Source organism: Vipera berus (genome assembly GCF_964194415.1).
Source record: "Vipera berus genome assembly, chromosome: 5".
Classification (NCBI taxonomy): Eukaryota; Metazoa; Chordata; class Lepidosauria; order Squamata; family Viperidae; genus Vipera; species Vipera berus.
Window position 1 is genome coordinate 12178297 of NC_138207.1, and position 23017 is coordinate 12201313.

General features: G+C 41.8%; 1 protein-coding gene across 1 annotated transcript in view; it reads right to left on the minus strand.

Moving 5' to 3' along the window:
- Positions 1–14981: 14981 nt before the first annotated feature.
- The window catches only part of KCNMB2 (potassium calcium-activated channel subfamily M regulatory beta subunit 2), a 40611-nt gene continuing 32575 nt past the window's right edge, over positions 14982–23017 (minus strand). The window contains exon 4 of the mRNA XM_081329998.1: positions 14982–15916. Within this exon, the coding sequence (XP_081186124.1) occupies positions 15632–15916 (285 nt within the window). The 3' untranslated portion in view covers positions 14982–15631. The remainder of the gene's footprint in view (positions 15917–23017) is intronic.

Here is a 23017-nt window from a genome sequence, read left to right on the forward strand (position 1 = left end):
AATATTGGCAAATGTTATGTACTATTGTCTATTATCTGAAAATCTTTTAACAGATTAATCACGTGGCCAGGGTTTTTGGATAGGTATGCTGTATGACCGGGAAGCATGGCAGCTCAGGGGTTAAGACTCTGGGATTGTCAGCTGGAAAGTTCGCAGCCCAGGTTTGAGACCTGAGCACCACGCGATGGGGTGAGCTCCCGTCGTCATCCCAACTCCTGCCAACCCGGAAGTTCGAAAGCATGTGATGTGAGTAGATAAATAGGTGCCACTTCAGTGGGAAGGTAACAGCTCTCCATGATGTTCAGAAGTTATGTTAACCATCTTGATGGATATTCTGTGTCAGAAATGGGACAGGCAGAATGTGACTGTATTAATTTTGCTGGACATCTCAGCAGCTTTTGATGCTATGAGCCAAGTTAAACTTCAGGACCTCTTGTCTGGAATGGCATGATGCTCAGGAGGTTTTGACTCTTTTTGGAGAGATGGACATTTAGCAACTTAGGTTTTGAATGTCCATCCCCAACATTAATTTAACCTCTACATGGAATTCACTGGAGAGATTCTTTGAGGATTTACTGGAAAGGCCATAAGCACAGGGATAGCATTTGGAGTTGAATAACAATGATGAAAAAGGCATTGAGGAATCTATAAAAATCATGAGGCTGAGACATTTCAACAAAACTGAAGATAAAAAATTAGACTAATAAGCTCAGTAGTATTCTATGTAGTGATCTACTGAGATAAGGAATGGTCTCTATACAAAAGTAACTGCAGAAAAATTGACTTCCTGAGCTATGGTGTAGGAGAAGGCTGTTTCACATTTCTTGGCTAGCTAAGAGGACAGCCATTCAATACTGCAGGAAATCCGATCAGAATGGTCACTAGAAGCAAGGATCATGATATCAACAACAACACTAACAACAACAATAAAGATGGAAGGGACCTTGGAGATCATCTAGTCCAGGGGTGTCAAACTGCCAGCCTGCAGATCGGATGCATCACAAGGAAACTGCACCCATCCCATTGCCAGCAATGGGGAAAAAGCTCCGATACATCATGCAACATCACATGACGTTGTGAGTTTGACATGTCTGATCTAGTCCAACCCCCTGCTCACGCAGGAAACCCTATACCATTTCAGACAAATGGCTGTCCAGTCTCTTCTTAAAAGCTTCCAGTGTTGGAGCATTCACACCTTCTGGAGGTAGGTTGTTGCACTGGTTAATTGTTCTCACTGTCAGGAAATTTCTCCTTAGTTCCAGGTTGCTTTTCTCCTTGATTAGTTTCCATCCATTATTCCTTGTCTGGCCTTCAGGTGCTTTGGAAAATAGGTTGATTCCCTCCTCTCTGTGATAGTCCCTCAAATATTGGAACATTGCTATCATGTCACCCCTCGTCCTTCTCTTCATTAAACTAGACATACCCAATTCCAGCAACCGTTCTTTATATGTTTTAACCTCCAGTCCCCTAATAACCCTTGTTGCTCTTCTCTATACTCTTTCTAGAGTCTCAACATCTTTTTTATATTGTGATGACCAAAACTGGATGCAGTATTCCAAGTGTGGCCTTACCAAGGCATTGTGAAGTGGTATTAACACTTCACGTGATCTTGATTCTATCCCTCTGTTAATGCAGCCTAGTGCTGTGTTGACTTTTTTTGGCAGCGGCAGCACACAGCTGATTGTCAACTAGGATTCCGAGATCCCTCTCACAGTTAGTACTATTGAGCAAGGTACCACCAATACTGGGCATTTGGTTTTTCTTGACTAAATGTAGAACCTTACTTTTTTCACCATTAAACTTCATTTTGTTAGACAGCGCCCAATGTTCAAGTCTGTGAAGATCCTCCTGTATCTTAAGCCTATCTTCTGGAGTGTTGGCTATTTCTGCAAGCTTGGTGTTGTCTGCAAATTTGATGAGTTCCCCATCTATCCCCTCATGAAGATGTTGAAGAGCACTGGGCCCAGAACAGAGCCCTGGGGCACCCCACTATACACTTCCCTCCATGTAGATACAGTTCAATTGAGGACCACACACTGAGTATGGTTGGTCAGCCAGCTACCAATCCATCTGGTGGTGTTGCTGTCTAACCCACATTTTTCTATCTTATCAAGTAGTACTTATCAAGTATCTTATCAAATACTTTGGATTCATCATATTGGCTGATGTATTTATAGAAAAGATAGTTTAAGAGGTAAATATATGGAGCACTGGAAGCTACAGAAAAACACCTGAGAATCTGAATGGGATAACTTGCCACAGCCAACTCACCATGGCCAACTCGCCTTTGACATCCTTTCTTTAATTATTCTATTCCACTATTTCTTGGATATTAGTGTAACTGTTGTCCCATGGAAAGTTGTCCCATGGAAAATTGGCCATGTTGAGTTGTTCCATGGTGAGTTGGCTGTGGTGAGTTGGCCATGCCAGTTGGCCAGGAAGAGTTGTCATAGACCCTGTAAGAATGCTGTAATGTTATGATAGAATAGCTTGGAGAACTTTGATCCATGGGTCACAAGGAGTTGGCTATGACTCGACAGAACACACAGTAACATAATGCAGTGATCACTGCATAGGAGGCATTGAAAGACTGGAATCCCTGCATAGTATGGGGGAATATTGAAGCCCTTCAGATAATCGCAGGATGACTCAGATACTTAATTGCACAAGAAGAGTTGCAATCTCAGCTTCTTCAGATATCTAGAAACACTCAGAATTCCCCCCCCCCCAAAATTCCTTTGTTCCTGGAAAGGAAACATTTGCTATAAGTACTCGCAGGATCAGTTAAATCAATTCCTCTCCAGAATTCTCTTGCCGCATGGATTGATCAAGAGGGTAGCCTTTGTTCCAGGTCCCCATCACTTTAAATGATCAAAATGGTTAAAATGGTGGGGGGATTGGAAATGTGTCTTTGTGAGCAGGAAAGCCCCCATGTTATAGAATCTCATGTCATGTCCTTCCTTTACCCTGGAATTAGATCCTGTATTTCACTTTTTTTTTTGACCTGATCAAAAGATCAATCAAAGACTAGACTACCTATTTTTATCCCCTCAGGTAAACATGAGTTCTCATCTTGCTTGCATTTGTAAAGCTATAGAAACCATTTTGTTCCAATGGGCTTTTAGATTGAAAAAAATTGGGTTATGATGTTTCATTTTTATAACATAAACTGCCCGGAGTCCTGAGAAGAAGGAAGTTGTCAAAATATAATGGATGGATGGATACAGAAATAGATGAGTTGGTGATAGGTACAACGGGGCATTAACATAGCATGCAGATTTTCCAAATTAAAAATAGTTTTTGGATTTTGAGTGGCAGGTCAGGAGACACACTCCAGAAAATAATGGTGGAACCAGAAGGAGAAAAAAAAATGATTTCAGTTCTTTAATATTGAATTATAATTCAATATAGCTAATAGACTTATTCTCTGGTTACATATTTAATTTTCCCTCCTTTTGAGGGAATATTTAATGTAATATCTACATTAAAAAGTAGATATTTTTGTATAAGGGGTGCTTTTAGGAGAGCATGAGGTCCTGGAGATTTGGGATGTCTACTTCTATTTATTTATGTATTCAATTTGGGTGCCACCCAACTTCAGACCACCTCTGGGCAGCTCACAGTACAAGAACAAAATAAAAATGTACAATCTAAATAGAAAACATTAAACAATCTAGGGAACTTGGCCAAGAACACAAGCATTATTCCACACTCACAGCCATCCAAGTCTAGATCTTGGGAGAGAAGCCATGTATTTAAGGCCCTCTGAACACCATCAGGGTAAGAGACATCTGAACTTCAGGAGGAGCCTAATACTAGAGGGCAGGTGACACAACAGAGAAGGTGCATTTTTAGGGTCCAGATACACCACATTCTTTGAAGGCACCTGGAGCATGCTAACTTTGTTAGTTCATATCAGCAATAGTCCCTCAGTGTCATGATGATGTTTCTCAGTGATCCAAATAGAGTTGACTGGAAGTTGAATCATGGCAACTGGACTTCTTTTGGCTTTAAAATGTTTTGCTGCATATCCAAGTAGCTTGTCCCAAAGGTGCTTTTTCAAAAGGCAACTGAACTTTGTTTTTCCTTGAAGAAAAACTTTCACTTTCACTTCTCATCCAAGAAGCTTCTTCAGTTTTTGGATGAGAAGCGAAATGTCTTCAAGGAAAAACTATGTCCAGTTGCCTTTTGAAAAAGCACCTTTAGGACAACCTGGAGGACTGAGAATCTCCATAGTCATCCATGTAGCTTCTTCAGTCTGAGCAAGTTGGTGAGGGAGACCACTTGAATGTCCTTCAGGGTGATTTCATTTATCACCTAATCTGAATAGGCTCATTAGGTGAGTAGGTGGAAAGTTTGTTAAGGGTTGATGCTCCTAAATCCTTCTTTTAGGTCAGGGGTCTTCAAACTTGGCCCTTTTATGACTTGTGGACTTCAACTCCCAGAATTCCTCAGCTGGTCATAAAAGGGCCAAGTTTGAAGACCCCTGTTTTAGGTGGATCATTTTAAGGTAGTGAATCTGTGAAGTGGTCTTGATCTTCCTGGGGACCAACGCAAGAGCAGCATAAAAATGGGGACAGGTTGTGTCTGAGGCATCCACCTCTATTGTGGAAAGGATTTCCCACTTTACATTTTTTGTTTTTATTTGTATTTTGTTCACTGTGTTTTAAACTGTTTGTGGCCCTATGCATTGTGTTTTAACTGTTGTGACCCTCCCAGAATCACATATGTGAGATGGGAGACTGTATACCCTAAACAAACAAGTAAACAACTAAGTAAATAAAAATAAATCCAACGGATGCAGTAAGGGAAGAGAAAAAAATAATGTTTCTGCCCCCTTATTGTCAGAGTCTAATCCTTACTAAGGGCTCTCCCCCATATTTGACTAGACTCACTGAATCTTCTAATAGTAGTCAAGGTATTTAGGGTGGAACATATGCTTTATTTATTAATTTAAACAATGCTTAATTAGAAGTGCATAAGGTTATTTTATGATCTCTTCAAGATGGCTATTTTATGAACCCTCCACTGTATTCTTCTCATTAATGTATATGGCAGCATCTATGGGGGTGTGGAGGTATCAGAATATGAGCCAGGTGGTGAATGTGGCATAGCAGTGCCAACTGTAACTCTTTTATAATGTGCCTAGGTAAAGTTTATGATCAGAAAACATCAGGCTGAGATGAAGCCTAGTCATAGAAAGCAAGTTAGAAGCAAATTAGCAATGGCTAATTTGGGAAATTAACGTGGTCTTCTCTTTTTTTTTCCTGGAGAACTTGATCTGTAATTTCATAATGTGTGGCACATCATTAGTTAGCAGTGGGTAGACCACAAAGAGGTTATGTAGCTGTAACATAGGAAGACTGGTTGAATATATAATTGGTGCTCTCTGAGCTTGGTAGTTTTCTTGCAGATGTTTCATTACCAAACTAGGGAACATCATTACTCCTAGAATGGAGTGGTCTTTGCTCTTATTTTTATACACCAGTGGGTTGCCCTGTCAACTTTGGTGGGAGTGTTCTTGGTGGTTCCTTGATTAAGCTGTTGTGTACTGTTAGCTTGTTTGCCTGCCTTGGTAGTTCCTTGACTGGGTTATTGTTTATTTTTGGATTGTAGGTCTAGTGCTAATCTTGACGCTATTCTCTGCTCATAGGGACGTTGGTTGCTGGAGAGGAGGTGGTTTGGTCTTTTTGTTTCCTTTTGGGCTTTTTGATTGTCTCCTCTAGAGGTATGTAGATATTCTTTATCTCTATGTGACCGTTGAATGTCTACTTATTGATCAATGGCAGTTGTTATTTCCTATTGTATCTTATCCACCGCAGAACCTACAGGGTAGTGTTTCTCAATTTTGGCAACTTTAAGATGCATGAACTTTAACTCCCAGAATTCTCAAAGCCAGTCAGCCAAATTTCCAGCTAGTCCCACCTAGCCAACATCAACTTTGTTCCTTTTCTTGATAACGTGGGATTCAATCAGCAATAGTAAATATTAGAGATGATGGGACACCTTCTTGTTCAGCGTTTCCCAGGCATGACAACTCTAATATATCTGGACATGGCTGTCTGAGAAATTCTGGGAGTTGAAGTCCACACATCTTAAAGTTGCCAAAGTTGAGAAACAGGTGCCTCAATGACAGAAGTTTCAACAATGGTTCAGAGGTTGGATTTTCTCATGTTTACAAGGTAAGGTAAAAGGTAAAGGTTCCCCACACATTTGTGCTAGTCGTTTCTGACTCTAGGGGCCGGTGCTCATCTCCGTTTCAAAGCCGAAGAGCCAGCGCTTGTCTGAGGATGTCTCTGTGGTCATGTGGCCGGCATAACTAGACGCCAAAGGTGCACAGAACGCTGTTACCTTCCCACCGTAGTGGTCCCTATTTTTCTACTTGCCTTTTTACGTGCTTTAGAACTGCTAGGTTGGCAGAAGCTGGGACGAGTAACAGGCACTCACTCTGTTACGCAGCACTCGGGATTCGACCCGCCAAACTGCCGACCTTCTGATCGACAAGCTCAGCGTCCTAACCCACTGAGCCACCATGTCCCTTGTTTACAAGGACCCGATAGGTATTTTTCATGGAAATGTTGTATACCTTTTCTCCAAGAACACTGATTTCAGCAACGTTTTGTAGTTCCGCAAAAGTAATGCACCATTGCAGATTACACCCACATTCCACAAAGCAGGGCTGCCAATGAAGATTTCCAGCAACTACACATAATAAACAAGGATAAAAAAACCCATCTGCTGCATTAGTAAATCCTAGAATGAATGCAATCCTTTTCTCTCCACAGTGTAGCTAGCTGGATTTGGACAGTGTGTAGCAGAGGTGTTTGGACGTAGTATAACAGTGTATTAGAGCATCAAATTCACTTTTGCAGATTTCCCAATGGAATTCTTTAACATTCATCTGGAATTCTTATCAGATTTCTACAATCCATTAAGAAAGAAAAGCAAGCAGGGAACCGTACTAATCAGATTCAACCCTCCAGGAACTGATTGACAAAATTGCTGCTCAATTGCTCAAGGATTTATGGGACTGACAAAAATGCAGCTTTTAAAGCCCCGTAAATGACATTTTAGTGGCTGCATATTTTTCCATTCTTTGCTGGCTGGTGACAGGAGAGATGATTATGTTTGACATTTACACATCAAATGTTGTTTCCAATATGTTGGCCCATAAACATTTTGAGCAGTGTGCTTTTGTGGGTGAAGCATCTAGATGCAGTTACAAAATGTGATCATTTTCCCTATTAATGGAAAGAATGGAGGGACATCAAAATAACTCGGATTAATTCAAGCTGGAGCAATTGAAATTGATTTTCCAGGTTGACGGGAAACGTTAACTCTTCCATTTCATTCACTCCATCAGTCCTGACTAGAATTTCAGCTTCTGCTGAGATGGAAGGAAGTCTTGTGACCTTGTGGAAAACTCATTACTTCTGGTAAGAAAAACAGGTGAGTTATTTTTCATTATAAACACTATTTTCTCCATACCTCCAAATATATCACTTTTTACACCTCTAGGCAAACAAATACTTGGGCAAACCTCCAAGAATGAGCCTTGGTGGAGCAGTGGGCTAATGCCTCCTTAAGTAACACCAGCTGCCTGCAATTAGTGCAGGTTCGAGTCCCACCAGGCTCAAGGTTGACTCAGCCTTCCATCCTTCCGAGGTAGGTAAAATGAGGACCCAGATTGTTGGGGGCAATTAAGCTGACTTTGTAATAATGCCGCTTGGGGTGTGTGTGAAAGCCCTAATAAGCAGGCATATACATAGAATGAAGGCTACTGCTAAGCTTGTAAGCCGCCCTGAGTCTTCGGAGAAGGGCGGGATATAAATGGAATTTAAAAAAAATAGAATTCAAGAAAAACAACTATAAGCTATAGGTTTTCTTGCTTTATTTCTGGTACAGTTGAAATGGGATTGAGCCATTGTCTTCACTTTTCATTTATAACAGAGATCCAACTACGTTTAATTATTATCTATAAGCAGGGATGGCAACAAAGAGTTAAAAAAATGATAAAGTCTTGATAAACATCAGCCAAACACATGCAAGACTTATTTCCTAGAATGTTTTGTGCTTCCTCAGGTGAGGAGACCTAAGAATACAATTGATTAGACTTCTCATCCTCTCTCTTGAAGATCTGGGAGATGAAACCATATTTTTTTTTAGAATCAGAATTAGAATAACAGAGTTGGAAGGGACCTTGTAGGTCATCTAGTCCACCACCACCCCGCCCAAGCAGAAGACCCTACACCATTTCTGACAGACGGCAATCCAGTCTCAACGCTCAAGAGAACTGCAACACTTTACCAGAAAATTAAGGTTTTCCAAATTGCAGAGAATGTGTGTGTTGTTGCTTAAAGCAAGCAAGCAAGCAAGCAACCAACCCTGAGGTATGAATTAATTAAGTTTAAATGCCTTCCCTTTCAACAGGCCTTTGGTCCCTAATGAACAGTTCTGGGCAGTCATCTCAAGCTATTGTTTCTTTTCACTGAGGAATAATAGAATCTTTACCAAGTGAGGTGGTATATAATTACTGCTACCCTAAATCAATACATATTGTTACTGTACAGTAAAATCAATAAATATTGTTATATACACTCATGCTCACATACATTTCACAAACATTATTAGCTCCCTCCCGCTCCAGCCAAAGGAATAGCTTCAACAGCAGAGATGAAATTAGGTTTTTAATGCTTTCTCTATCCACTGCTGTTCCAACTCATAAAACAATTGTGCCAACTCTCTTCTCTCTCCTGCACCCTCTTCCCTCCCTCTTCAGCTACTTGCTCAGCTCTCTACTTGGAACCAAGCCTGAGCAGTGAGTGTTTATTATTATTTCCATTCTGTTCCCTTTCTTTGTGGCTTTTTTTTTTAAATTTGAAACTGCAGACCCTGAAAACGTTTGCAGGAGGAAATTAAGGTGTTCAGATGTTTGCAGGAGGAAATTAAGAATTCCCTTGGGAAAATAAAAAAGAAAAATATATATTGACCTATAGATCCCTATCTTGGCCTTAATGAAAGGGGGGGCACAATAAGAATTTTTTAGAATAAGTCTTCTGTCTTGTTAAAAAATGTTTGTTTGAAGTTCCTCATGCTGGAAGCATGAATTCAATGGCTTTGACTTTTCAACAACCTCATAACCTACAAACCACAAGGAGCAATGGGCTTTAGGGAAAGAATTACGGATTCACTCTGTTTCTCTTCTTTTCTCTATCAACTCTGTTTAAAAGAGACTGCTAATCTGAAGCCACTTCTTTCTGCTTTTCTTCCAGAGCATGAATATAATCTCGTTTCCCTGTGTCCACAGCCGAATGAAGTTCTGAAAGTTCAGAAATATGGGGAGGAGAGTTATAGCAATCTTCTACTTGGTTTGTATAGTACTTTGGTTACCACTAGATAGCACACAAGAGACACAACTTTAGCTGATTCCTGCATCTAGTGGTTGTCTGGATATTTGTAGCCTAGATATAATAATCCACATTTCTAATAGCTGTGTTTCAAGTCTTAGCAACCATTATCAAGAGTCAGAGCCCTTGATAATGCACAGTCCTTCATGAAATTGCTGTCTAGTGCTATCTCCAAGGACAACAAATTCCATAATTGTATGGAACTGTTGACCAAGGACTGGAGGAAGCAATTTCCTTATTTTGTCTCCTTCTCTGTGTAGGTTTATTCATCTGAGTCCTGTTAGCAAAAGTGTTTAATAGGTGAGTGTGCTGAATCTTCTGGTCATCTCTTGCTGAAGTCTCTTTAATGAAGCCATCTGCTGTTACAAGCACCCATTTACTGAATATGACTGCCTGGAGAAGCAATATCTTTATGTATATGGCTTCTACACAACACTGCATCTTTCTGTTTGGAGAGATGTACACTGTGGTTCTACAGCAGCCAACAACCTTTGAACAGTCATGTGTTGAACTTTCCGTATAAGAAACAGGAAGAGACTACAGTTGCTGCATCCAGCTGTGAGAATGGAGAAGATATGGCATTGGGACCAACTTGGATTATGAGTGAAAATGGAAAGAGGGTTGTATGTACCTCCAAAATTCTATAGAATTCATTGGCATGCTATGTTCAATAATCAATAGTTTAAAAGACGCATTTTTTTGTTTTTCAAGGGTGAGTCTTTCACCTTTATTATATAGTAACAACAAGCATGAGAACACTATGCCCAGAGCCATCATATTTCTCTTTAAAAGATCATGCTGTTAGGGTTGATAGTGAAGGACCATTTCATCTCCAGGTTTTGATCTTTGGGGCAGCTTTTGGAGACAAAATACTTATCAACACTCAACCTGATACTTGGAGGAAATAGAAGAAGGGAGTTAAGTGATGCCCCTAGGAGCCCTGATGGATCAATGGTTTGAATGCAGTATTGCAGGCTAATTCTGCCAACTGCCAGGAGTTCAATCTCAACCGGCTCAAGGTTGACTCAGCCTTCTGTCCTTCCGAGGTTGGTAAAATGAGGACCCAGATTGTTTGGGGCAATATGCTGACTCTGTAAACCTGCTTAGAGAGGACTGTAAACCACTGTGAAGCAGTGTATAAGTCTACGTGCTATTGCTATGTCACACATGCCACACTGCCATTGTGTTAATGATGTGAACTGTGAAATTTAATCATATATTTACATAATTTGCATGAGGATATCACAATGCTTATGTGCCCTGCAGATATTGCCACACTCTTCCCCAAAAGAATCATGCCATCTAGAACAGGGCTTTTCATAACCAATCACATGGTCATGAAAAGAGTAGAAAGTAATTGGGTTTTGCTGCTGTTGTTATCCCAAGACAATCCTTTTCCTGCAGTTGCACTCCAGGTGTTTCTTCTGCTGTTTCACCCCCTAGCTAGCTCCACTGAAAATCAAGGGGCTTCCTGGACACCTTAGGTGTAGAGATCCTACACAAGGGTAATCTCATTTGCTGGTACTCTCTTAATCCAAGGGGAACCAAATCCTCAATCAAAATGTGCAACATAACCAAAGGAACAATCCCACACTCCTTCTGAAACCCAATTGGTTCATCAGATGCTGCGTGCTCTAATTAAACAGGTCTACCCTCCATGTAGGGACACGGTGGCTCAGTGGGTTAGGATGCTGAGCTTGTCAATCAGAAGGTTGGCAGTTTGGCGGGTCGAATCCCGAGTGCCGCGTAACAGAGTGAGCGCCTGTTACTTGTCCCAGCTTCTGCCAACCTAGCAGTTTGAAAGCACGTAAAAATGCAAGTAGAAAAATAGGGACCACTACGGTGGGAAGGTAACAGCATTCCGTGCACCTTTGGCATCTAGTCATGCCGGCCACATGACCACGGAGACGTCCTCGGACAAGCGCTGGCTCTTCGGCTTTGAAACGGAGATGAGCACCGGCTCCTAGAGTCGGAAACAACTAGCACGCATGTGCAGGGGAACCTTTACTTTTACCTTTACCCTCCATGTAGTAATCAAAGTGATATATCACAACAAGAGACTGCTGTTAACCTTCTTGAGCTTCAGATCACATCACTACCACCCAAGACAAAAGATTTAACATGTGATCTCCTCTTTGTCTCAGGTCCTTGATGGTCTGAGTTAGTGTGATGGAATGTACACCTGCAGGACTGAAGGGTGGAGGGATATTTTTGACAATCCAGGCCCTTCTCAGAAAGAGGGCCAAATTATGAGAATGCACAGTCTCAAGCTGGATGACACAGGGGGAAGGGATTCAGGGTAGCCACACCCTAGAATCCCTCAGGGTACATCTAATGAGCCGTGGTGGTGCAGTGGTTAGAATGCAGTATGGCAGGCAAATTCTGCTGACTGCCACCTGCCTGCAGTTCGGCAGTTCAGTTCTCACCTGCTCAAGGTTGACTCAGCCTTCATCTTTCCGAGGTCAGTAAAATGAGGAGCCAGATTATTGGGGGCAATAAGCTAACTCTGTAAACCACTTAGAGAGGGCTGTAAAACACTGTGAAGCAGTATATAAGTCTAAGTGCTATTGCTATTGCTAATACCTTAGAAAGCTATAGCTTTAGTTGGGCAAGATTTTGTCCATTAGGTGGAAGCAAATAAAGGATTGAACTCAATTGGAGCTCACTGTCTCTGGGCTTGGGCCTGACAGTCAGATACCACAAAGTGCTGAGCTGGAGCAAGTAATAGGAGTTCACCCTGTCATGCTTGGGTCTTGAACCCAGACTATCAACTTTCCAGCTGACAAGCTCAGTGTCTTTAACTGCTGTTATTTCACCTCTGTTAGTACATCCAACTTAGCGGAAGAAAAATTGGAAATGTAGTTGCCGGCTCTCTGCTGAAGATCTGAAATAATTTGTCCCTTGTTTAAAAGTCTTTCACAGCAGAGCTTCTAGACAGTATTGAAGAATTAGCAGATGCATTTGTACAGAGAGTCTCAGCTACTTTGGGGGCAGGGTTCACTATGTTGTGTGGACAGATTCCATTTGGCTCATGTTCAATGATTTATGTGAAACTAGAATAATGAGCAAATTCAGTAACCAGGTTAATATGCTGTGAGGGAAGATCAATGTGTGTGTGTGTGTGTGTGTGTGTGTGTGTGTGTATTTTGTAAAATAGAAATAGAAAACAAATCTGATCAAATAGGATATTTTGGGGGAGAAGAAACCATTATTGAGAGCCAAGAGGATTGAAATTGCAAAGATTTAATTGAGTAACTGTTGTACCAAATCACACTGTTTTGAAGTCCTGATTACACACCCAGGAATTTATTTGCCTGAGGAAAAAATGTTGCATTATGGGTTTACAACAGGGGTCCTCAACCTCGGCAACTTTAAGAGTTGTGGACTTTAATTCCCAGAATTAAAGAGGCTGAGGAATTCTGGGAGTTGAAGTCCACAAGTCTTAAATTTGCCAAGGTTGAGGACCCTTGGTTTACAAGATCAAAGATTAGTTTCACTGCTGCAGACTTCTAAAGCTCAGACAACACGTGCACAGCTCATGGAATCTTGTAACACCATAAAAGTTGTTGACATTACATAATGGGGAATAAAGAATTACTCAGGTAATGGATGAGCTCAGCAAATCCAATGTGCTTTCTCCTTTTGAAAAAAAAAAAAGAAAATAATTACGCTTTCAAAATGTTTTTAAATGATCGTTTTGTTTGTTAAAAATCTGTAGAATTCTAGAGAGTGATCAACAAATACCTCATACTTCACCCTTGGGGCTGAATTCAATATCAGAAACTGCTAAGACCGTCCTTATAGATATACTTTAAGTAAACTGTGATTCTTGGTAATTAGGCAGAGGAGAGATGGATAGAAAAATATTGTTGTACTTTTTATAGCCTCACCCTTTTCATCCCCATGAGGGACCTACTGGATCCAAAATAAACTTTTTCTCACCTTATCATTTTCAAATTACAGTGGTACCTTGGTATTTGTCCTTAATTGGTTCTGGGAGGCATGATGAATACTAAAAAAGATGAAAACCAAACAAACCATGTGACTTACCATGGTCTTTCTGCTGGGAAGGACCTCTTACCTGTCCCTTTTCCTTTTCCTATGTCAATGACCTTCCCAGCATAGCTTACCTCCTGTCTGCTCTCTGCGACTGTCTCCCACTTCCTTTTGCATCACGTCAAATACCAAACAAACACTGAGTATCAGAACAACATTGGGTACCAAATCTGACGAGTTTTGAAGCAGTTAAGTACCAAGGTACCACTATATTCAGAATAACTTCTGCTCCACTAATAATCTATCTTCATTCCATTCTACGCCTTTGCTCAACCAAGTATTAATGCAATGATTCTTACTCATATATTACTCACATTTTACTCAGGTCAGGTTTATTCTCTTTCCTCCTACACTTGTTTTAATATTCCCTGTGTTCCTACTAGGTGTCCAATGTTATTTGACCTCCTTGCTATTCTTAAATAGCAATCAGCTATGGAGCTCAATACATCTTGAGGTCTTGACAAAGCAGAAGAGTGGGACACGAATCAATCAAACAGACTAACAAAATACGGACCTTGAAAAGAAAAGAAAATATGACCACTTGCAATCTCTCATCCTAACAAGACAGCCTTGCAGGTGTTACCTTCTGGAGCTTGTCCACAATAAAAGGCTGGCCTCTGCATGCTTCTAATCTGGTTCCACTTCCAGGTGTATAGAGGTTTATTTAAAGTATTTTTTTTTCAAAATGCTATTGGGGAAAATTGTTCTGATATGACTAAGAAGAAATAATTTTCACTAGGAGTAGCATTACCTTACTATACATACCTTTTTCAGGGCCTCTCGTGAGTAGAGGATATTTTTCCCTAGCTAAATACCATCTAAGCTTATTCAAATCACAGTGCCAACTCTAACTGCATCTAAGCCATTTCTTCAAATCTTTTCTTAGTGATGGTTATATCTAGATTTGGTCACTGTGAAATACAAGAAGAGCACTGCCCACTTTCCCGTTAATAAAGGAAATAATAAAATATAACATAGCCATACTACAATACACCAATAGATAGCATATATTTTTATCTTGTTGTCTAGTATTTTTTTTTTGAAATGTCCCATTAAAAAAAATCTAAAACAGTTGGAAGTAAAAAAAATGAAAAAAAATGGTGTGATTCTCTTTCTTTTAAATTTTTCTTTACAGTGGTATGGTAGTAAATGCAAGAAAAATATGCATAATAAACTTGAACGCAAGAGGTTTTTCTGATCCCATCTTTGCCAACAGGGCTCAGGCTGGAATAGAAAATGAAAAAAAAAATGACAAATTTTATACATCTTGGATTCCCCCCCCTCTTTTTGGCGATAGCTTTGGTAGATAATGATCCATGAGTAAAAGATACTGCAAATTAATAAACCTTTCAGTAGATATGTAAAATGCCAGAAAGGAAAGTTTAACCCTGAGTATGAAACCAACATAAATGCTATTGCCTTAATCCAAAATTTCGAATCCTTCCCTAGTTAAGTTGTGCTCGTGTCTTAATAAAATAATTCATTACAAAAACGTCTTATCGATTTCAGTGGAATTTAAAGGAGATTATTTATGCTCCACTAGATTTGGACCTGGGTGTTCAGCAATGTGTGTCTTTGGATTTCCCCTGTGTCTGTAAGACTCTACACCTGCAAAAAAAAAAACCTTCTGGGTGAAATCATCCATCTTAATTTCAGTTCTGGTAAACACATTGAGTTCTTACCTTTCACCATCCCCCCTACTCCAATCTTTTCCTCCCCTTCCCAATGCCTAAGTGGAACTTAAATGGTCCACATGAAGACATATGACCAGGCAGGAGAACTTTTCAAAACAGATTCGTGCTGAGATGATCATTCATTCATTAACAAGGCCTTGGCAAAGAATCACACTGAGCCCTGTTTTGGCTGTAGAAAAAAAAAATGGGAAAAAAGGAGAAGGAAGAAGAGAAGAAGAAAAATAACTAAGCTGCAGCATAAATCAAGATTATATAGATGGCCAACACAAACCATAATACCCTCTCTCATTGTCTGCATAAGAGTATCATCACAGTTGCATATAGAACAGCCTTTTTCGTTATTGCTCTACTTCATAAAAATATAAGGAACTTAGAACAGAAACGTTACAAACTTAAGGTTCTTTGGTGAAGAATGGAAAAAAACAACAACAGTATTTCAGCGGTAAGTCAAATCCTAGAAGCAAGTGGTTGCTCCTATCTGTTGATCCGTTGGATCCTTTCACAAAGAAGAGACAGGTATTGGGTCAACTTGACCATGGCAACAATGGCAAGTCCACCTATCATCATACATGTTGGCCAAAAGAGTGAGTGGAACAGCACATTGGAACTGTAAAGTTTGGTTAGCAACACGTTCTTCTGAATGCCTTCTGGGTCACAGAAACAGGTAAAGTGCTGATACTTCTTGAAGTTTTCCATGACGACATTGACAAGGGACAAAGACTCTTCAAAGTTCTTTCCACATTTGGGTATATAAGAACACTGTAGGGATGGAAAAAGGCAAATGAAAAAAGGGAAAGATAGCGCATTCTGAGATGAACAAAAGTGTTGAGCATTTCATTTCAAGCGTGATGTTAACTGACATCTATCATTTTAATTCCCTTTTTACGACCCTGTAATACCTTAATTTGGGGTAGAGTTGTGGCGACTGGGTGGAGTTGAGCAATTTACTGGCTGGATGCCATTCCTGAACAGCACGTGGAGTTCACAGCACATATTTTTTCTTTGCACCCTGAGAGAGAAATATCTGCCGCTACCTAGGATTGAACCCTCAACCTTCTAAATGGGAGCCGAGCATCTTCAACATTACGCCACCATGCCACTCACACCTATCATTTTAACTACAGTTAAAACTATATATAGTTTTTTTATATTTCTGAGAATGTTACTGTTATGAAGAATGTCTAATAAATCCTTCCCTAACAATTATCCTCACAATGTGTTGGACTATACCTTCTATAGTCATTAGACATCATGACTACCCAATGTGGGAACCATACATACAACAAGTTACATGGAACATATACACATTTCATTTCAGGGAGTGATTTTGGTGGTAGACATACCTTTTATCTGTGCTTTTGAAGTCATCAAGGGAATAGTGCAAAAGATTGGCAGTTCTAATGATACATTATACATAGAAACTGAAAGCACATTACTTATTTAACACAATTCTTAATTTACTAAAATTGACCAAAAAGGGTACTAAGAGTTTTGCTGCCCATACATCTTCCTTCTCCAAAGTACCACTGTAAATATAGTATGCTCTTAAATGGAGTTTTGCTATCTTTTCTCATCAAAAGTGTTGTAGTTCACATCTGCTTTGCTTCAATAATCATCTAGGTCAAAATACAAATCCTTTTTAAGTCAGAGGCTCATCTAAAATATTGAGAGCATGTGGCTTTAGGCCAGGGGTAGGCAACCTCAGCTCTTTTATGACTCATGGACTTCAACTCCCAGAATTCCTGAGTCAGCTATGCTGACTCAGGAATTCTGGGAGTTGAAGTCCATGAGTCATAAAAGAGCCGGGGTTGCCTATCCCCTGCTCTAGGCCCTAGGGCAGGAGTAGGCAACCTCTGCTCTTTGATGACTTTTTGCTTTAGGACTTCGCCGCCGTGTGCAAAAAAAAAAAAGGTTCAATCACTCAATTTCAACTTCTCGTGGGAAAATCCCCCCTCCCCGCAAAGTTGGAATTGATTGAACTTTTTAGTCCCACCCAGTCTGCTGTTACCACCATGGTTACGCCCACCCAATGGGCCACGCCCACCTGGCACCCAATGATACATAAGTGGGTTTTAGGTTGCAGTTTGGGCACTCAGTCTCTAAAAGATTCGCCATCACTGGTCCAGTCCATCAAAGAGAAGTATTAGGGATGGAGGGACATGGTGACTGTCTTTCAGTACTTGAGGTGCAGCCACAGAGAAGAGGGGATTGAGTTATTTTCCAAAGCATCAGAGGACAGGCCAAGGAGTTATAGCTAGAAGCTTGGTAAAGAGAGAGCCAACCTAGAAGTGAGGATAAATTTTCTGATAGTGAGAACAATTTATCAGTGGAATAGCTTGCCTCCTGGGCTTGTGAGTGCTCCATCGCTGGAGGTTTTTAAAAATAGACTGGACAACCATTTGACTAGAATGGTGTAAGCTCGCCTGCCTTGAGCAGGGGGGGGGGTTTAGACTGGAAGACCTCAGAGACCTTTCTGCCCTATGATTCTATTTTCTATGTTCTAAAAATAATCCCCTGTGCAAATCAGGTGAGGCAAGAATCACGATAATGCAAGGGATATGTCTGAGGGACAGACACATCCTACCCCAATCTTGAGAGTTCACTAGATTAATGCCTTTTCAGAGTTACAGAAAGCATATGAAAACAGGAAGTGTTATTCATTCATATTCATTCTCATACTTCCTGTTTCAGGAAGTAACTGGATTTAGAGACTGTAAGTAAACCAAATGCAATTTTGTCTCCTCAAATCTTAATCAATCAAGAGCAGTCTCCAGCTAATGAGACGCTTTGGACAGTTAAGTGAAAAATATGAATTCGGAGAATAATTTGGAGAAGAATATAAAACAACGGAAGAACCAGGCATAACAATCTTCCTTCCAAAAGCAATAGCAAAGCAGAGATTTATTCCTCTCTGATGTCAAGCGTAAACCAAAAGAAGTCTGTAAGGGAGACATTTAGGAATGAACGAATGATTTTCTTGCAAAAACTGACGCTGCGGCTAAAGGAAGAAGAGTCCCAATAGATCAGCAGGTCTTAAAGCTCACTTCTTCGTTAATGAAGGTCAAAATGCATTTTCCTCCGAGTGTGATTGCAAGAGGCAAAAATCAGCCATTGTGTTCAGCATCTAGGCACCTGAAGATGGTGTGATCAATGAGCAGAAAACATGTTGACTTTTGTGGAGTGCCGGTGCTAATATTTCGGGATGTATCACTATTTCTCCAACTATGTCAGTGACATCATTGGCTCAATCTCTTTAAAACTGGGAATAAAGTGACAATTAGGGCATATGAGTGTCTTTTTTCCTTGGTTGAATGTGGAAAGGATGGCATTTGGTCTAATGGAATAGATGTTCCTTCTAGCTATTATATTTACCAAGGGAGCCTCAAAACCTCTGAGTTTAGGGGTCTTGTGTGCATGTGTGTTTTAAAAGTCCCATTGATTCCCATTTTTTTCCAATATGGGTAAAAGTATCAGACCCATCCCATGGTCTGGAGAAAATTTCTGATATTAGGAGAACCAGCGATCTTTGATATATTCTAACAGCACAAGAGAGCAGTACAAATAGAAGTATTTGGGGAGAAGGCCCAATTTGGTTTCGCTTTTGAACATATTTGGAGATCTGTGCATAGTTTTGTTTTCTCTACAATGGCCCTCTGCCAGTTTGGTCTAGGGCAGGGGTAAGCAACCTTGGCTCTTTTGTGACTCGTGGACTTCAACTCCCAGAATTCCTGAGCCAGCCATGCTGAGGGGAAAGGGAGAAGTTTCCATGCTGACCCATGCTGGCTCAGGAATTCTGGGAGTTGAAGTCCACGAGTCATAAAAGAGTCAAGGTTGCCTACCCTTGGTCTAGGGGTTAAGGCAGCAGGCTAAAAACCAGGAGACTGTGAGCAGGAATTAACACACTGGTCCTTGCACCTTAAGCACAGTACATTAACTATAGAAGCAATACAGATTCTGGTGCTCAGCAGTGTTGCAGGAACATGTAGGAGATGACTAGGCTGAGCCCAAGGAAAAGGTCAAACACATCATCAGTCATGAGTCCCTTCGTGCCCACCTTGAATTCCATTGATGCTGATCTACTGCCAATTTGCTTTGACTGTTAGTAATTCAGATTCTTGTAGAGTGTTAGCCTGCAACTGCCTTGATTTCTGAGTTCCTGAACTTGACAGAACAGGTGTATAGAATCTATCTGAATGATATACACAGTCCACCTTCTCTGAGAGAGAGGGGGGGGGTGAGGGAGGGAGGGGAGAGAGATGTAAATTACATTACTTCATGCCCCCTTGTATGAGGCTCCCTCCTGGGGGTGGTGATGGAAATTATGTAGAATTCAGTACAGGGAGGCATGACATAATATAATATCTGTACCCTACTTTGTAAGGGAAGGAAGAATATGTATTAGACTCTAATTAATAGAGAACCAGTCCTGTGCATCATTCAACTCTGAAAATTGGTTAGCAGCACCTGAAGGAGTTTAACCTGGGAACATCATTAGTCCACCAGATTGCTGCTAACCATTTCCTCCTCCTCCTCCTCCTCCTCCTCCTCCTCCTCCTCCTCCTCGGGTTGTCTCCTGCTGTATGGAGCAATTCCATCTTGGAGCTGATTTGTGTCAGTAATCTGAAAGCAACGAATATTTTAATTCCATTCAAAGACTGAAAGGCAAGTATTACCGTCAAGGGACACTGCATTAGTAACACCGGTTTGCAATTCAGTTTGTATAACAATATATCAAAGAAAGGAAGGAAAAAGGGAAGGAAAAAAAATCTTAGCAAGGCAAGCATAATCTGTAAAACCACCTTATGCAGAAGGCAAATTAACTGTACCTGTGCTCGATTCAAAGGAAGTGACTACTGGGAGGTTTAAATTGTAAATACAAATAGCCAAAACTGATTTGAGATTTGCACAGCTAATGTAACTGAATAGCTAAGGGCCTGGTGAGATAGTATGGGCAACCAGGTGTAGTTTTCCTCTTAAATAGCCCCATTAGGAAGCTGCCTGTAAAACTGGCAGTATGATGGAGTTTTTCAGCTAAGAGGTTTTTTTTCCTTCAGTTGAAATTGCTGACACAGTAAATAGTTTTCCACTTATGGCTGACCATGATATAGATATTTTTTAAAAAAGCATCTGGAATCCATAAGTTTTCCTCCTTTGGATCAAACCATTCATCCAGCAATAACATTTGCTTTTCTTGAGCCAGAATGTTCACACTTGTCCGTAACAAAGAAATGATGCTTCTCAACAGTGGCCAACTAGTTGCCCATAACCTACCCTCTTCCAGCTATGCCAGGGGTGTCAAGCTCAATTTCATTGAGGGCCACATCAGCATTGCGGTTGCCCTGGTGTGTGTGTGTGTGTGTGTGTGTGTGTGTGTGGACAGGGTGGGCCTGGCCTACTGGGTGGGCGTGGCCAGCTCTACATCATTTGTGTCAAGGGTGCCTATGGGGACCTGGGCAGGAGTGGGAGGGTCTCTGGCAGAAGGAGATGGGACCAGGGAAGTGCCAAGGCATGGTCCACCAGAGGAGCCTCATTGTTCCTTTCAGGCCATGGGGGCGGGGGCTGGACGGTGGCGTGGAGGTCAAATGCCTAGCCCAGCCTTCAAGCACCCATGGCATAAGCCCAGCTCCACTTCCCCAAGGGGGTGCCCAGCTGCATTTACCTCCTCCTCAAGGCTGCTGCTGCTGTGCTTGCTCTCCTTAGCCAGGTTGCTCATGATGGGTACGAGGGCAAAATCAAGAGGGAGGCCCATTCCCTCTCCATGTGAGGAGACCTGGCTTTGTATCCAAAGCTTCCTTAGCAATAGGGAGACCCCCCCCCAGGATAGGCCAGGAGGAGGGGGCAAGGGGATGGTGAAAGGGCAGCTGGGCAGGACTAAGGTAGGACGTCCCTCAGACCATCCCTCTCCTTCCTTCCTTCCAAAGAACAGAGTGGTGGTAAAATATTTGAGATGGGGAAGGGAGAAAAACAGGCAAGAAACACAACTGGGGAAGTGTCATCCTTCGTGAGGAATGAAGAAATATACCATTGCCTGGAAATGGCCAGCACATGGCCCTCGCCTACTTCACATATCCAGCTTGGTGGGCTCTATGGGAGGGGATGCCATGAGCAGTGTGAGAGTCGATGTTACCTGCGCATTGCTGCCCAGCCCCTAGCCTGCCCGGTTTTGGCAGGTAGCAGGGTGCTCTACTCACAGTGCTGAGAGGCTGAGCCGGGTGGCATGAATCTGAAGAGAAGCACAATGTTGCCCAATCCCTAGCCTGCCCGAAGTAGGCAGGGCCATGTGCTGGCCACTTCCAGGCGATGGTGCATTTCTTCATTCCTCACAAAGGGTGATACCACCCCGGCATGCGCCGAGGGGGCAGTGCCGACACGGCACGGGACGGTCCCTCGCTGTTTCCAGATGGCCTTGTGGAGCTAAGACTGAATGTATTTCAGCATAGATGACCACCACGAAATTGTACATTGGCTCCTGGCCAGCCTGGGCCGGGGCCAAGACAGCGGGGGCCATTCCCTTACTGTTTCTAGGATGGCTTCGCGGGCCACATGAAACCACTTCACGGGCTGCATCCGGCCCCCGGGCCTTGTGTTTGACATGTCTGGGCTATGCCTTCCTGGCACTTTATATGTTTAGCAAGAGGCTGTCACCCACTGTGCTACTAAAGGTCAGTCTAGCTTTCTCCACACTATCTGCCATTTCTACAATTAACCTCATTCTTTCTTTTAGTTCTCATGGAGAATTTGGATCTGTCTTACAACTAGACCAGGGGTAGGCAACCTTGGCTCTTTTATGACTCATGGACTTCAACTCCCAGAATTCCTGAGTCAGCATAGCATAGTTGACTCAGGAATTCTGGGAGTTGAAGTCCATGTGTTGTGTATTGTGGGCTGACCGTCAGACGCAGATGACAGGACACCGTGTTAGAACGAAGGTTTATTGTGGTTGGAACAAGGAACTCTTCACAGCTCCGCTCTTATATACAGTTGCCAGCTAGTCGCTGGCCAATCCACATACTTGAATGATCCCGCCAAAAACAGTCGGACCAATAACATACTGTTGCTAGGAGAGGCTCAGCTGATGCCCAGCTGGCTGTTAGACCAATAGCATACTGTTGCCAGGAGGGGCTCAGCTGCTGCCCAGCTGGCTGTCAGTTTAACCATAACACTAACATATAATTTAACCATAACACTAACACTGAATATATAACACCATGAGTCATAAAAGAGCCAAAGTTGCCTACCCCTGAGCTAGACAGAGGTAATGGGCTGGGTGAAGGGTCAGCAGCAGAAGCTGGGGGCCATGGAGAGGACAGCAGAAATCTTCCCAAATTCTCTTAGTGCCTCCTAAGTGTGCTGGACCGGCATGCTGGCTAGGGGAATTCTGGGTCTTGAAGTCCACATATCTTAAAGTTGCTGAGGTTGAGAAATACCATGCTAAGCTATAACCTCTGTGATTCACCAGTCTAAGCTGGTCAACAATGGTAGAGGCTGTAACACAACTCATCTGAAGAGCACGATGTGGAGAAGACAACCATGACCACATGGCTGGAGGCACTGAGAATATAGCATCTGCCAGATGACTCTGGTGTGCATGGACTGTAAGCCCATTACACATGAAAGCTGTCGGCATTTCCCAGCTCACAGAGTGATTGCTGAAATAGAACTGGTCTCTTTTTGTGTATGCCAAAACAATGTTTCACAAAGAAACAAGACAATATCAGACCGATGCACAAATCTGTTATGCTTGGCAGCAGCAATTATACATCTGCTGACAATCACAGGGAATGGGCTTCTGATTTTGCCCTATCTCAGGCAATTAACTGTCTATGTAGCAAGGACTTTTGTATTATTGTGTGACTGAAA